Below are 14,433 nucleotides of genomic sequence, written 5' to 3' on the forward strand. Positions count from 1 at the left end.
AAACACAGAGAGCAAATACCAGGCGGGGGAGGGGACGGAGGAAAGTAAAAGGAAGGGGCAGATAAAGAGAGAGAGAGCAGTTCAAGCTAGTGTTATTTGATTGACAGGAAAGCCAGCCTGAGGGCAGGGGAGACTGTGAAAAAAAACAAAAAAGCAGGGAAGGGCCGAGGACGGAAAAGAGCAGCAGTGACATAAAGATTATAGAGGGGGGGACAGAGCCTTATTTAAACTCTATTCATTGGTCCAAAGAAGTCCAGAGAGAGGAAAGAGAGAGAGACAAAAAAAGCTGAAGTTACTCTATCGGACAGCTTGTTGATAGATTCAAGCCTGCGTAGCGATACGTGCCAGAGCCAGAGGCAGTCAGGCACGCAGACTGCAGGCTGACTCTCTCACAGAAGAATGGTCTCTGTTTTGTTATTGATAAGTCTCTGCCTGGAACTGCTCCGCTCTGCGACACTGTTTGGAAATAGGATGTAAAGGAGACACAGACATTTTTAATGTGCTGCTTTTTTTTCCCCTGCCCCTCTCATTAATTTCTCTGAGTAATGAACTGCACACGAGCAGAAGAGAAGCTTTTATCAGCTGTGGATTATTTATCTGACTTTCCTCCCTCTTCTCTTAAAGACTAAAAAAACAGTCTGGGCTTTTTTTTTTTTTCAGTGTAAGCATCATTGTAAGTCTTCTTCTTTCTCTGCTGCTCTTATTTGATCTCCTTCACCTCAATAAAACTCTTTGTTCTCTCTGTTGCGGTCTCCAGGCAAGAATAGAATTGGTAAGAGTTTGTCTTCTCTCTGTCTGTGTCTCCATAGACCTCAGGTTTGACCCCCAGCAGCTGTGTCTCTGTGCTGTCTGTTTGTTTGTTTCTGCTAGTTTTCTGTTCTCCCCATCCATCACTGTCTGCTGAGCTGTCGGTCACAGTGAAGAAACAATCAAACAAAGGGAACGCCGTTGTTTGAAATCACATTTGGCTTTTAGAAATAGAATCAGAGTTCATTTCATGTTCACACCGGATGTTTTAACCCCACATGTTTTATGCAAATCAAGTTTTAGATGAAGTTAAAGTGCTTGGTAGAGATCTTTAAAACATGATCAGTCTTTGCTCCATCCCCTAGTTTACGCCCACAGTAGCGCTTAACGATGTAATGACCACATTTTGCTGACAGAGTTATGACTAATGTTTTTTTTTCCCCATTCCTTCTTCAGGTCCTCCGCCTATGAATGGCACAAACAAGCAGCTGTCCTCGGCATCCATCTTTGAACATGTGGATCGAATGTCTCGGGCCGCCGATGCCAGCAGGAGACTCCCGAACAAAATCCAGCTCATCGCCATGCAGCCCATGCCTGTGCCACCTCTCCACAGCCCCCCCATCAACGGCAAACTGTCCAACACCAACCAAATCAACAAAGAGGTCGACTTTTCTGACTCACTATGCTCACAAAAAAATATATTTTTCAATTCATGAAATGAATTTTTGAGCAGGCTGCATGACATCCTGACCAACCACACAGACAGCATGACTGTCCAGTATATCGTCTGAGAGACATTTACAGAAGATATACTGGATATCTGCTTTATTTATGTGTAAAATGTTGGACATTCTGCCTTTAAAGAGATCCAGAGGCTTTTATCTAACAGTGTCTCTTTTCTGCAGATCCAGGTAGCACTGAGGCACAAGTCAGAGATTGAACACCATCGAAACAAGATCCGTCTGCGCGCCAAGAGAAAGGGCCACTACGACTTCCCCGCTATGGAGGAGGTCACAGGCGGGCTGGGAGACACTAAGGACCAGGATTGCATCTATCAGAAAGCACAGACACAGATCGATAAGATCCTGGACCCTGACACTCAGATGCCTGCCATCTTCATGCAGTCCAAAAAAAGGTGAATGTTCATGTCTTCTGTCATTGTACCTGAGTTGATAAGTGTCTGACAAAATAAAAAGACTCATTAACCTTTGATCTTAGTGTTCGTGGAAGGCGCTCCCCCAAAATGAGGATGAAGGAGCAGTTGAATGGCGGCATGATGGAGGCAGACAAAGACCACCTCATCACTGAAGACAATGATGCTGCGTACAGGAAGTGTCCTGGAGTCAACAACGTGGCCTACGTTGTGAGTAGTACATGAATCTAATCCGACTCATCTCAACAATTTTCCAGGTCTAAAGCTGCAGCTAATGCCAGGAAAGGATTCCTTTACTGTACAGAGTTTCCATGTTTTTCTTGGTGATATCTATTTGAATAGAAGCAAGTGTTAAGCATACGGACCACATTTAAACAGCCCTAAAGGTCACTACGAGGGAAGCAGAGATTCATTAAGCTAAACCTTTGTAACCTAGCAACAGTGATGCAGTGAGAATCGGCAGAGAAGTCTTTGGCTCTGCCAGAGCAAAAAAGCCATTGGTGCACTACTTATTTAGCACCTCTGTCTTTTTTAAAAGCATCGATTAATTGTGCTGAATCATTCTGTTGTGGTTCCATTCTCAACATTCTGCTCCCTGTATAATATTTCTTACTTATACTCCTCAACTTGAATCTCTATATCCTGTCTATACACTCTTTAAGCATGTTCATAATGTGTTGTGTTGTTCCAGTCTGATCCTGACCAAGGCCCAGGATCCCCTCACAGGAGCCCCTCCCCCACCGATGATGTCTTCCTCGGCCCTGCATCCTCTCCTCCAGGCCATGCCCCTCCCCCACCCCCCTACATGCCCCCACAGCCCTCCATCGAGGAGGCGCGGCAGCAGATGCACTCTCTGCTGGACGATGCCTTCGCCCTCGTGTCCCCCACCTCTCAGGGCAGCACGGCAGGGATCACTCTGCCAGGGGTCAACAACAACAACCCGCCCGCCTCCAGCCCTCCTGGACGTAGTCCCCGACCTTGGGGTCCTTCTTACCAAAGTCTCGGCCCCTACACTGGTGTAAGTAGCCACTCCTGGTGCTTTCATCTACAGAATAAATCCCCCCTCTGTGTAATTTCTGAATGCATATGCAGAATATTTAAATCGGTTAATCTCTTATTAGTATTTTTGTTGCCTTTGATCCTTCTGCTCTCGTGGCAATGAAGTAGATATAAAAAAATGGTCCCATATAGCTCATCAGGTAGTCAAGACCACACTAACCAAGACTAAGACCAGGATGCTCCGAGACAAGACCAAGACCAAGACCAAGGCAGGATGAGACCATGGCAAGACCAAGACCATAAATAACACTGAAAAATCATTTTGTGTGCAAAACTAAGACCTTAACACTATGAAGGTTGCGACTTTACCCGGGGGATAAAAATCAAACTACAAATGAATTAAAGTTATTCTTTCTTTTAGAAATGGTTGTTTTTCTTCTAATGACTTTAAAAATAGCCAATCAGTGGTGGTCTTGACTGGTCTTAATTTAATATCCCGAGTCCGCCCAGTCTGAGACCAAGACAAGTCAGAGTAAAAATGCTTTTGATTCCAAAAAAACGGTCTTGAGACCCAGACCGATTTCGAGTCCTACAACACTATCATCAGGATTTAAGATGTTTAATGTCTCTCTGAATGTTGAAACAAACGTGGGAAAAGTCTTCTGTGGGTTGGCTGCTTTTAAGAGAGTGAGTAAATATGAAATACTTTAAAATAAAATAAACAAGTGACAGAGTAAGCAGTAATAAAAAAGCATTTATTTTGTGATTATAAGGTTTATTTAGTCTAATTGTCTGATGAAAAAACCTGTTTCTCATATAGTTTTAAGATAAGCATGTTTTACCTTTCTACAGATAAACAGAAATAAGCTCCCTGTTAGATAAGAACTAACATAACAGAAAATAAGCACTGGTGAAATCCCTCATGTTCACTATCTCCTCCCTTTCTCAAGTTTTCTTTTTCAGCTCATTAACAGCACGAAGCCGGTAGCATCAAGTTTAATCGTGTCCACTTAGCCACCTAATCAGTTAAGTATTCCTCCATCTGTCACCCCCCATGGAGCTGCGACCTTTCAACTCTCGTCAGCCACCTACAGTCCTAAGACTCGACAGCTACAGAGATACCCTTGACCTGCATTGGCTCTTGTCAGCGTAGACTAGTTTCAAAGGAGGCGCGGTCACTGAAATGCTGAAATAATAAGCTCAGTGTTTCTTTGTATTTAGTCTGTTCATTGAAAGAGGTCGGGGCAAAGCTGCGACACTACACAAAGGCTTGTTTATGTAGCACTGCAGCAGAGGTCCATAGTGCTGTGCATGTGTGACACAGTGTCTGTAGTGTTTCATGTTGTGGAGTGAACTGCAAAGAGACGATACTTAGCTTATACTACGTGTAGCTTTACTACTCCTATACAGTGCCCATGGGTTTTATATATGCCAAATACTCTAAGATGCTTAGAGATGGCAGAGATTATATACTGTAAGCATTACAGTAAGCTACAGAGATTTTCTGCACATTGAATCACGTGGATTTGATGAACAGTGAGTCCTATTCTGTCAGTAAGAAATAACACTGCTGAAAACCTGCAGGGAAAAAGTGTGCAAAACTCCCTCTGAATGGAAACATATCAGTATAGTATTTTTATGATTCTAAAGCTGAACATATTTCCATCTTGACTGCAGCTTAAAGGAGCAATATGTAAGATACACTGTGACTGAAATTATTAAAGTGACCTTACAATATGATCAGACATTAAGGAAACATGCTATGTTGAAGTGCTGGCTTCTCTGACAACAATGCAGCAGCCAGTATGTCCTCCTTCTAACTTTAGATTCTGCTCCTGAATGCTCTGGATTTGTCTGGACCAGAGAAGGTAGGCGGTTTTAAGGCACGGCCGTTTTGGACGCCCCTCAGTTTACCAGATATGAGAGCAGTTATCAGGTCAACAGGTGTTGCAGTGATGGAAGCGGTCAAGAGAAGTGGTTCAGATAGAAGTGATTGTACCCGACCTAAAAAGCCTCTGCATGTTTCTAATAAGCTCCACGAGCAGAAACGTGCTCAAACTAGGATCAATATTGGAGATGCTTTTGAAAAATGGAGAGAGGTTAGAACACAGTAAGGTTTACAGACCGATGCAGAGCTGGATAAACACTGAAGCTTCAGTGTCCACCACATGGTGACCTGTGTGAGCATCGACTCTAGAGAGGAGGGGGCGGGGGGAGAAAACTCTCTGCAATGTTTTAAATTTGGACTGCAGTACCCATTTTAAACACCAAGTGTCAGAGTTACATATTGCTCCTTTAAATATCACTGGAGTAACTAAAGTTCTTTATAATCTTATTAAGAAAAATACTTTAGATGAATGTACGTATATAGCTGTGAAATGGACTTGAGTCTATCCATTATAGGCTAACACAGGTGTTGATCCCAGGTGAAATAAATAAAGGGAGACTTAACAGGGAGCAGTGCAGCCATAAAAAGCTATTTACTGGTTCTGCTTTTGTAGGTTCAGTGCTTTAATGTGCTGTGAAAGGTCAGCTGTAAAAATGAAGGAAGTCCAACTAACTCTACTTGAGAAAAGCAAGACTCTCTGAGAGCCCGATCACAGGGGGACGCGTCACGTTAAGTGCGGCCGCTCCAAAAAACACCTGACTGCATCTGGGGAAGAAAACAGCTGGGACGGCCTGTGGAGCGGGGCTGTGTGTGCATACTTAATTAAGTGGGGAAAAAATTAATTGGAGCAAACGCAGAGTTCTCCCTGTTGTTTTGCTCCTAGATGAGGAGGGGGAAAAAATGTTCATAAAAAGAGGAGGTAAATCCTCTTACTTGATTTGATTGGCTGCTTTGCCCATGGGTGAAATTGACAAGCGCTGGGACTTCGCATCTTGAGCTGAAAAGGTTTTAACTTTTATGCACGCCTAAAACACAGCCAGAAAAACGCTACACGCAGAAGTAGATTAGAGCGCCCGGCAAGCGCGTTGGACCATAGGAAAACAATGGTGTTGCTGGCGACGCCTTTCTTGAGATGCTGATTAGATCAAAGAAAAAAGAAAAAGTCCTCAAATAACCTGCACAAACTCGGGACGCCAGAAAAGAAAAAAGGAGAAAAGGAGGGAGCTGGCTCGGGCATTTGATCCCAAAAAGAACTTGTTAACAAACTTATTTCAGACCGCTCCAAAGGCTGATGGGAGCCGAGCAAAGGGCGCTAATGTTAGCCAGGAGGCCAGCGCTAACACTACTGGTCGAATGTGCATACGTTGATACATTTAAATCCTATCTTGGGAGGGCCCATTCACTCAACCTTTCAGGGGCCATTTCATTTCTGCATGTGAACCTTCGATGTTGTATAAGAATTGACAAAGAAAGGTTTAAAATGGTCGTAAACAGGAAGTGCACTTGAGCATTTCTGAAGTTTAATGTGACCTTTTTTTGACATTATGAGACATATTGCTGATATAAAGATCCGCCTGCTGTTGTTCTCTGTCCTTAACCCCGGGTGTCTTCTTTGTTTTCTCTCCCCAGAGGTTCCCTGAGCTCAGCCTGCCCCCACCGTCTGTCCAAGGCCTGACACCGAGGTTGGTCAAAATTGAAAATCCATGTATAAATTAAAAAATAATACACCTCTGTGACGTTGACGTCTTCCTACACCAGAATGATTTCTTATTGATCAGCCGAGTTTGAGTTTCAGCACTTCACCGGGGGGAATGTTGTCCTTCGAAAGCATCCTGTGAGTTGGCCTCGTGAATAATGAAACCAGAGTCATCTTTATTTTATCAGTTTAATGGATCGGGTCCAAGCAGTGGTCCCCTCACTGTCTCCAAAGGACCGAGGCACCCATACACACTCACATATTCATGTGAAAGCACACAAACACACACTGTGCACCATTTTCATGAGGTTCATTTATTTCGTAGAGAGCAGAGCAGCAAGAAGGAAACCCCACAGATTTATTTATGATCAAACACCTTCTGACCTCAGGTTAAAAGTCCTGTTTTTTATTTTAATTCAATCTTTTTATATTCTTGTCTTTCATCTCTTTAGAAATATGTTGAATTCCCTACATTTAACCTCATCTGCATTATCATTTATCTGCTTTGAACCTGATGATGATATGACCCGTCTGTTCTGTTTTGATGCCTTTGTGGAGAACTTCAGTACTTGAATTTATAAAATTTATAAAAGAGTAAAGGTTCCTCTACACTTAAAGGGAGGGGGAGGACTGAGGACGGGGGGAGAAATAGGCCTGACCACAACACAATCTAACTGCTTGCATTATTTATTGTTATTTACTAGACACAGGATAAATAGAAACACATCACAACTACTGCTACCTACATTTATTGCTGCTGCTTTTTGATATAAACCTGTACATATATTTTTAAACGTTTAATATCCATTGCTGCTGCTGTGTAAGGTCAATTTTTCTATAACTTGTAAATGACATCAGCAGCTGTCAAATACTACAAATGTTGCAGACGTCGTATACTGTATTAGATGAGGTCCATGTGATGAACTTCACCACAAACAGGAGAAGACTCTGAGGGATCAGAGAGATCTCCCAGTGGGTTTGAGCATGTTCATGAGTGCAAACATCCACACAGATACACAGAACATGCACTGAATTATACAGTAGGTCTACATATAACATTATATGTATCCCTGTACAATGTCAGTGAAGACTTATCATCAACACTCTTAAGTAGCTGATTGGTCTTTTTACTGAAAACTTCTCGTGTTGTCACATCATCTGGACATATATCCCACATTTCAAAATCTCCATTGATATGTCAGCGTAAAGATCACAGCTGAGAAGACGATCAGTAGATGTGTCCCCCTATGTTTTTCATGAAATCTCAGGTAAATGAAAAAGCCTCTCTTTGTGTTTCAGGCAGGGCCTTGGCTCCAGCTACCTGCCACCCGGAGAACCAGCAGGCACATGTGAGCAGATCCAGCCGGACAGCCTGTACTCCAGCAGGGGGCTCTACTCTGACGAGCTCTCCTCGTCTGCCAGACCCAGGCCTGTCGGGGGGACTACAGGTATGACATGCAGACACATACTAACATCCACAAACTGACGCCCACTAATCCAGTTTAAGTCAGTGCTCTTGATCTTATTTCCACTTTTGAGAGCTTCATTGAAGTCACCCTGTTTTTTTACCTGCAGCACTCGACATAAACTGCTGAAGTTCAGGTCAACTGCACAACATGTGTGATATTAATTTCATTCAACAGATCTATAAACAGCATATGATAATAAACAGTGATCAGCCGAAACAGATTATTTTATCTCTCAGATTTTAAAGTCGATTTCAAGCAGCACTTCAACATTTCATGCTCTCTTCTTCAGGTTAGTTTTGGGCCTTTTTGCCTTTATTAGATAGGACAGCTAAGGAGAGACAGGAAATGTTGGAATGGTCAAGTGGGGGGATGACATGCAGCAAAGGTCGCCGGATTCAAACCCCAGGCTGCTGCGATGGAGCCTCTGTACATGGAGTTCACAACATAAACTGCTCGGCTATCGGCGTCCGACATGTCCTGCAATCTTGATACTTTGTGTTTGTGTACACAGCACAATTTAAAGTCTAATTCAAATGTTATTTTCTGAAATATTTCGATCTCTGTGGTGCAATGTTTTGTTAGAATCTAGGCAACAAATGCTAATTATTTAAAATGAATTGACTTTAGGCTGGAGCTGAATCATACAGATAGTCCAATCAAATTACTTAATCAGAATTAACTTGTTGTATATTTGTGAGCAAAAATGATTTTAAGACACAATAAAGCATCTTTTTAAGTACATCTTGAAGCTTTATTGACCTTTTTATTGGATGTTGGCCTCTGTGCTGTTCTGCTACACAGACGCACACCTCCAGCCCATAAACCTGTCGGACCGAGGCAGTCCGTCTGTCTTTTAAGTTATTGAAGCAGCTGAAGTGATGCTGCTGCCATCATGCGACTCACACTAATAGAAATGGATTCTGGCATTTAGCGTAAAGAGTGCAGCTCAGCAGATGCAGAGTGCTCCTCAGACGCAGAGTGATCGCATCAAAGTGTATGACAGGAGCTGCTGAGGATTGAGTGTCAGGTTCTGTAGCTCTGATGTGATGAGTGTGTGTGTGTGTGTATGTGTGTGTGTGTGTGTGTGTGTGTGTGTGTGTGTGTGTGTGTGTGTGTGTGTGTGTGTGTGTCTGTGTGTGTGTGTGTGTGTGTGTGTGTGCGCAGGTGCCCAGCTCCATCATCTTGCACAGGTGGGATTGTCCAGTCGGATGAACGGTTACCCAGCAGGGCTCCGGGCTGCTCCAGGCCAGAACGGAGGGATCGGCTGGAACCACTACCACGATGAACATTTCTCCAGGATAGAGCCTGAAAAAGAGGGAGTGAGTGCATCACACATTTTATTTCCACCAGATTACGATCTTCTCTGTAACAACATTTAAACCTAGTGTGTTATGCATAATCATCGATCACACAATCAATCAATATGAACTAAGTGTGTTTGCATGTCAAGTAATGCCACAGAAAAACACAAAACAACAATGACCTGATCCTATAAATAAGTATTTTCAGTTTATTTATTCCTCTTACACCATCTTAATCTAAATCATGAAGCACCATGGATGTCCAAAACCATTCAGACAACAATGGAGCCACCCTGGACATGCACAATGTAGTTTTTATTCAGTGGACCTCAAACACCCTGCTGTTTTAAATTACTCATTAAAGCAATGTGCTTACAGCTTCAGTGGCATCACTTTTCAGAAATTAAGTACATTCATAAAAACCGTAAATATAGATTTTTGACCTGACTTAAAATTAAATTCAGCAGAAAAAAAGGGCCTTGACCTGAAAATAAAGACACAGATTTTAAACCAACAAGGTCCTTCACATTTTCAGTAATAAACCTTGACGCCACTTTACGCTTCTTCCCCTTTTTACACACAGTTTTCTTTTACTTTCTATGCTGCTCTGAGAATCTCTACTACTTCTTTAATCTCACACTCTTCAGTTCTGTCACTTCATATTTCTGCTTTCTCCTCCTCATCTCTCTCCTCTTTTTTTTCTCCTCCTTCCTGCCTTCAGTTCCTGGGCTGTCCTGACTACTCGTCCCCCTCTATCTTCCAGACGCCAAGAAGTGTCATCAGGGAGCCTTCGGCACCTCCTGCCCACCTGGACACCTCGAGTGTGAGCTATCTGTCTGCCCCGCCGCCTTTGGATACATCTCCTCCCACGCACTCCTCCGCCTCGCTCATCAAGGCCATCAGGGAGGAGCTGCTGCGTCTCTCGCAGAAACAGGCAGCTGTGTCCAGCTACCACGGCTGAGAGCTTCAGCCTCCAGTCTGTAACCAGTCGTACCACTGACCCTGCCTGCCTGCTTCACCCACCTGAGCTCACAATACTTCCCATGGAAGTCTCTGAGGCGGTACAGCAGAGAGAGAGAGAGAGAGAGAGAGAGAGTCCTGCTGAAGTGAAGTGAAGTGAAGAGGCGGCTAACAAAGATTTCTACCTGCAGGGGGCGCCCTTGTTAAAAACTGGACAGCTCGTGTTCAGAGAACAGAATCACATTACACAGTTAAATCAAATCATAGACAATGCAATGGAAAGGAAGACAATATGAACAGTAGATGATGGACCTTTTAATGAGACGACGTGATGTGGCATGTCTGGACTCATTGTGGACCTGGGAGGCCGAGTTCTGGCCACATTCTGGACTTCTTTGAGATGCTACCGACTCCATCAGACTGAGTCTCTGCGTCATACTTTCGTTCTCATGCTGCCTTCCCTAAAATGAAATCCCCTCTAAGTCATATAGATAATCTCCTCTGTTTTTTTTTAACGCTACTGACACTACCACACAGGTATTTGTTTATTTTCATTGCAGACTCTTAACCTCATTATCACCATCAGGTGCTACTTCCTGTTCTCTGCCATGATGAGCCATGCTATGCCTTGACACTGTGATGTAGTTCACCTGACTGTGTCTAATGTACGAGCCCACAGTGAGCTCATAGGTCAGACGGTAGGCACAGAGGAGCACTTCTAGAGACTAATAACACTCATAAACACTACCTATTCCTTACTGCAGTAGCACAGAGTTAGTCTGAGTTTAAATCTTTTGACCTCTTTTCCTACAGTATCGTTTACTTGTTGTTATTTGTGGACAGCTTGCATTCACTGTCTTTGTTTTTTATTATGCTAAGAAGCTGACAGACTACTAGCAAGCTTGGGAAAATGGCCTTGAAATCAAGTCAATCGTCAACAGCAGGAAGTGTTACACCTACAGGCAGAAATGTGTTACTTGACATTATGGAGTGTGTTCTGCTGTACGTTGATGCACTGTTTGCAGACGACTTTGTACAGCTCAGTTCAATCAATAAGAGATTTCTAACGGACAAATCAGTGTTAAGATAAGTCATGTCAAAGTACTGTTAATGAAGGAACATTACAGAAGCCTTAAGCAGATAAGCATCAATACATTTTATTTAAAGGAGTAATATGTAACTCTGACACCTAGTGTTTAAAATGGGTACTGCAGTCCAAATTGCTGTCTCCCCCCGCCCCCTCCTCTCTAGAGTCCATGCTCACACAGGTTGCCATGTGGTGGACCCTGAAGCTTCAGTGTTTATCCAGCTCTGCATCGGTCTGTAAACCTTTCTGTGTTCTAACCTCTCTCCATTTTTCAAAAGCATCTCCAATATTGATCCTAGTTTGAGCACGTTTCTGCTCGTGGAGCTTATTAGAAACATGCAGAGGCTTTTTAGGTCGGGTACAATCACTTCTATCTGAACCACTTCTCTTGCCCGCTTCCATCACTACAACACCTGTTGGTTTGACCTGATAACTGCTCTCATATCTGGCAACCTGAGGGGCGTCTAAAACGGCCATGTGGGGGTGCCTTAAAACCGCCTACCTTCTCTGGTCCAAACAAATCCAGAGCATTCAGGAGCAGAATCTAAAGTTAGAAGGAGGACATACTGACTGCTGCATTGTTGTCAGAGAAGCCAGCACTTCAACACAGCATGTTTCCTTAATGTCTGATCATATAGTAAGATACCTTTATCATTTACTTAACTACACACCTTATGCTGATTGCGCCTTTAACTCTGATGTACTGTAAAAATTACTACATTTCTGTTGCCAATCAACCAATCAATCTTAATTTGTGTAGCATTGATTCATAACAAATGTTAACTCTAGACGCTTTATGAAAGAGTAGGTAAAATACCTTACTCATTGTTATGGTACAATAACAGTTGTTTGCTCAATATCTCAATGTATTTATCTTGTTCTTGGGATAACAACGCTGGTTTTCACCAAGCTGCAACCTCCAGTGTTGAAAAGAAACCGATTCGGAAGTGCAAAATCCTGAAGTTCTTTGAGTGTCCACTTGAGGCTGCCTGCAGGAACACCAGGAGTCACATACACACCACAGCCAAAAAGGCCAGTAATTCAGTACTTACCATGTGGCAAGTTTTATATTTGTATACGTTGCATCACAGCAATAATTTAAATAATGTTTGTTTTAATTTGAGATTTGTTGTGAAAAAAAGAAATGGTCATGTTATAATTACAGCCTGGTACACAAAAAACAAATAGATCTGATTAGTTATTGTCATCACTGGCAACCTGAGTGAGCGTCGACTCTGGAGAGGAGGGCGCGGGGGGGAGACAGCTCTCTACAATGTTTTAAATTTGACCTGCAGTACCCATTTTAAACAAACATGTGAATTTTGAAAAAATTGCTCCGTTTTGATTTTATGATATGTGTTATCAATAGTTAGGCGTGTAGCTGTCATGATTGACAGGTGGGCGGGATATAACGGTTCGTCAAGAGGCTTAAAACACGCCTCAGCTCCAGCTCTCAGCCTGTCGTTAGGTTGACTGAAAGTTACACTGAGACAGGATTTCCAGCATGGCGAATGCTGTAGATGAGCCTCTGGAGTCCCCTGCAGGAACAGATGGCTTCGTCTATTAATATTTACAGGCTACGGTTTTCTCATGATGATCGGTCGTTTTATTTTTAGATTTCCAGAAATTAACTTATCTCAGTGAAACAAGTTTTGATATTACGAGACAATTAGAGTCAATTGAGATGTTGAGAAAACAACCATTACTTCTGATAAGGATGAGTAAATTAATATTGATGTTTGTCTGCTTAAGGCTCCCGTAGAAAGTCCTACAGATCAGTATTCTGTTTAGCATTGACCTGTATTAATAACTAACACCATCTCTGTCTCATGCAGTATTCAAACATGTTGTTTGCCTTTTTATCAGCACAGGAGGGGTTAAAAGAAAAGTGTACTGTATTGTAATTTATGGTTTACTACAGCCATCTTGTTTCTGTGCTCTGGACCTTTTTCTGATCTACCTTACCTCATGTGATTTTGTTCCCCTTCAAACGTCTCTTAGTCATCGTGCTTTTAGGTTCCCCCTCTCCTCCTTCCATATGTTGTGATGTTTCGGGGCCTGAAGTTATATTTTATCTAACTGAAATAAAAGATGGAAATTATGGATTTCAAAAGCAGGGACTGAAAACATGCGTCTGCAGTGTGTCTGCCAGTCTGATGTGGCAGCTTATACATCATCACTACACATCTACATTTGTTTTAATTTGTTTGGCAGCGTCATGTGCCTTTCAGTAGTGTTGTAGACTGGTCTCGAGACCACTTTTTGAAGGTCTTGTCTCGGAACCGAAGTCTGTCTCAGACTGGGCGGACTGGATTTTAAATCGAGACCGATCAAGACCACCTCTGATTTCTATTTTTCCACATCATAATTTTGATTCAGAGGAAAACGACCCCTTCTCAAAGAATACAGAAACTTTAATTCATTCATGAAGCAAGTGACACGCCCACTGCTCACTAGATGATGATTTTTCAGTGATGTTTATGCTCTTGCTCTTGTCTCGGTCTCGCCCTGCCTTGGTCTTGACTCGGCCTCGATCCCTAAATGTCTTGGTCTAGTCTTGGTTTCAGGGCACTCTGGTCTTTGGCATATCTCGTTTGGTCTCACTACAGCACTTCCTTTCACAGTAACCTTGAACATTTGAATTACTTCTAGTAGTTTTCCGTGTGTCCTGTTTCTCATCTCCATCACTGAGGATCAAATATTGTGATTCCTGGTCTGAATAACAACAATAAGCAGTCATTTTTTTAAATTTACATACTTTTGTTGCTTTAGGAGCTAAAATGAAACAGTGATCACACATGGTTATTGTATGAAGCTGTGTTTGAATAGTCCATGTTTACACTCTCACACTGTATGCCTCCATCTGCTGGTCATGTACTGTAACAACCACCAACCCCACGTTTGTTCATCCCAAACTTCCTTTTGTTCCTTTTGAATGTGTTTTTTTGTGTTGTGAGCAATGATTTTATATGTTTTGCATTTGGTGAAAATTATTTGTTGGCTGGCCCAACTTTCTGTTTCATTGATGTCGCATGTTTAATTATTGTATTTCTTTATGTTTTATGTTTTGTTGGTTTTTTGCGCATGCTGTTCAAAGAAAATCCTTGAAAATACAAAAGAAGTTGTCTCTACA

General features: G+C 42.5%; 1 protein-coding gene across 3 annotated transcripts in view; it reads left to right on the plus strand.

The window, feature by feature from the left end:
* Positions 1 to 14,433, plus strand: part of si:ch211-1e14.1 (UPF0606 protein KIAA1549) — a 51,093-nt gene extending 36,660 nt beyond the window's left edge. Inside the window, exons 14-22 of one of the 3 annotated variants that reach the window (XM_065956681.1) lie at positions 758 to 772; positions 1,204 to 1,409; positions 1,653 to 1,882; positions 1,966 to 2,110; positions 2,592 to 2,918; positions 6,417 to 6,469; positions 7,783 to 7,931; positions 9,117 to 9,271; positions 10,017 to 14,433. In XM_065956681.1, the coding sequence (XP_065812753.1) occupies positions 758 to 772; positions 1,204 to 1,409; positions 1,653 to 1,882; positions 1,966 to 2,110; positions 2,592 to 2,918; positions 6,417 to 6,469; positions 7,783 to 7,931; positions 9,117 to 9,271; positions 10,017 to 10,214 (1,478 nt within the window). In that variant the 3' untranslated portion in view covers positions 10,215 to 14,433. Of the gene's footprint in view, positions 1 to 757; positions 773 to 1,203; positions 1,410 to 1,652; positions 1,883 to 1,965; positions 2,111 to 2,591; positions 2,919 to 6,416; positions 6,470 to 7,782; positions 7,932 to 9,116; positions 9,272 to 9,974 lie in introns of all 3 variants that reach the window. The other 2 variants (XM_020651097.2, XM_065956680.1) reach the window with 2 other exon arrangements.

Source organism: Labrus bergylta, chromosome 7, assembly GCF_963930695.1.
Source record: "Labrus bergylta chromosome 7, fLabBer1.1, whole genome shotgun sequence".
In the NCBI taxonomy this organism is placed as follows: Eukaryota; Metazoa; Chordata; class Actinopteri; order Labriformes; family Labridae; genus Labrus; species Labrus bergylta.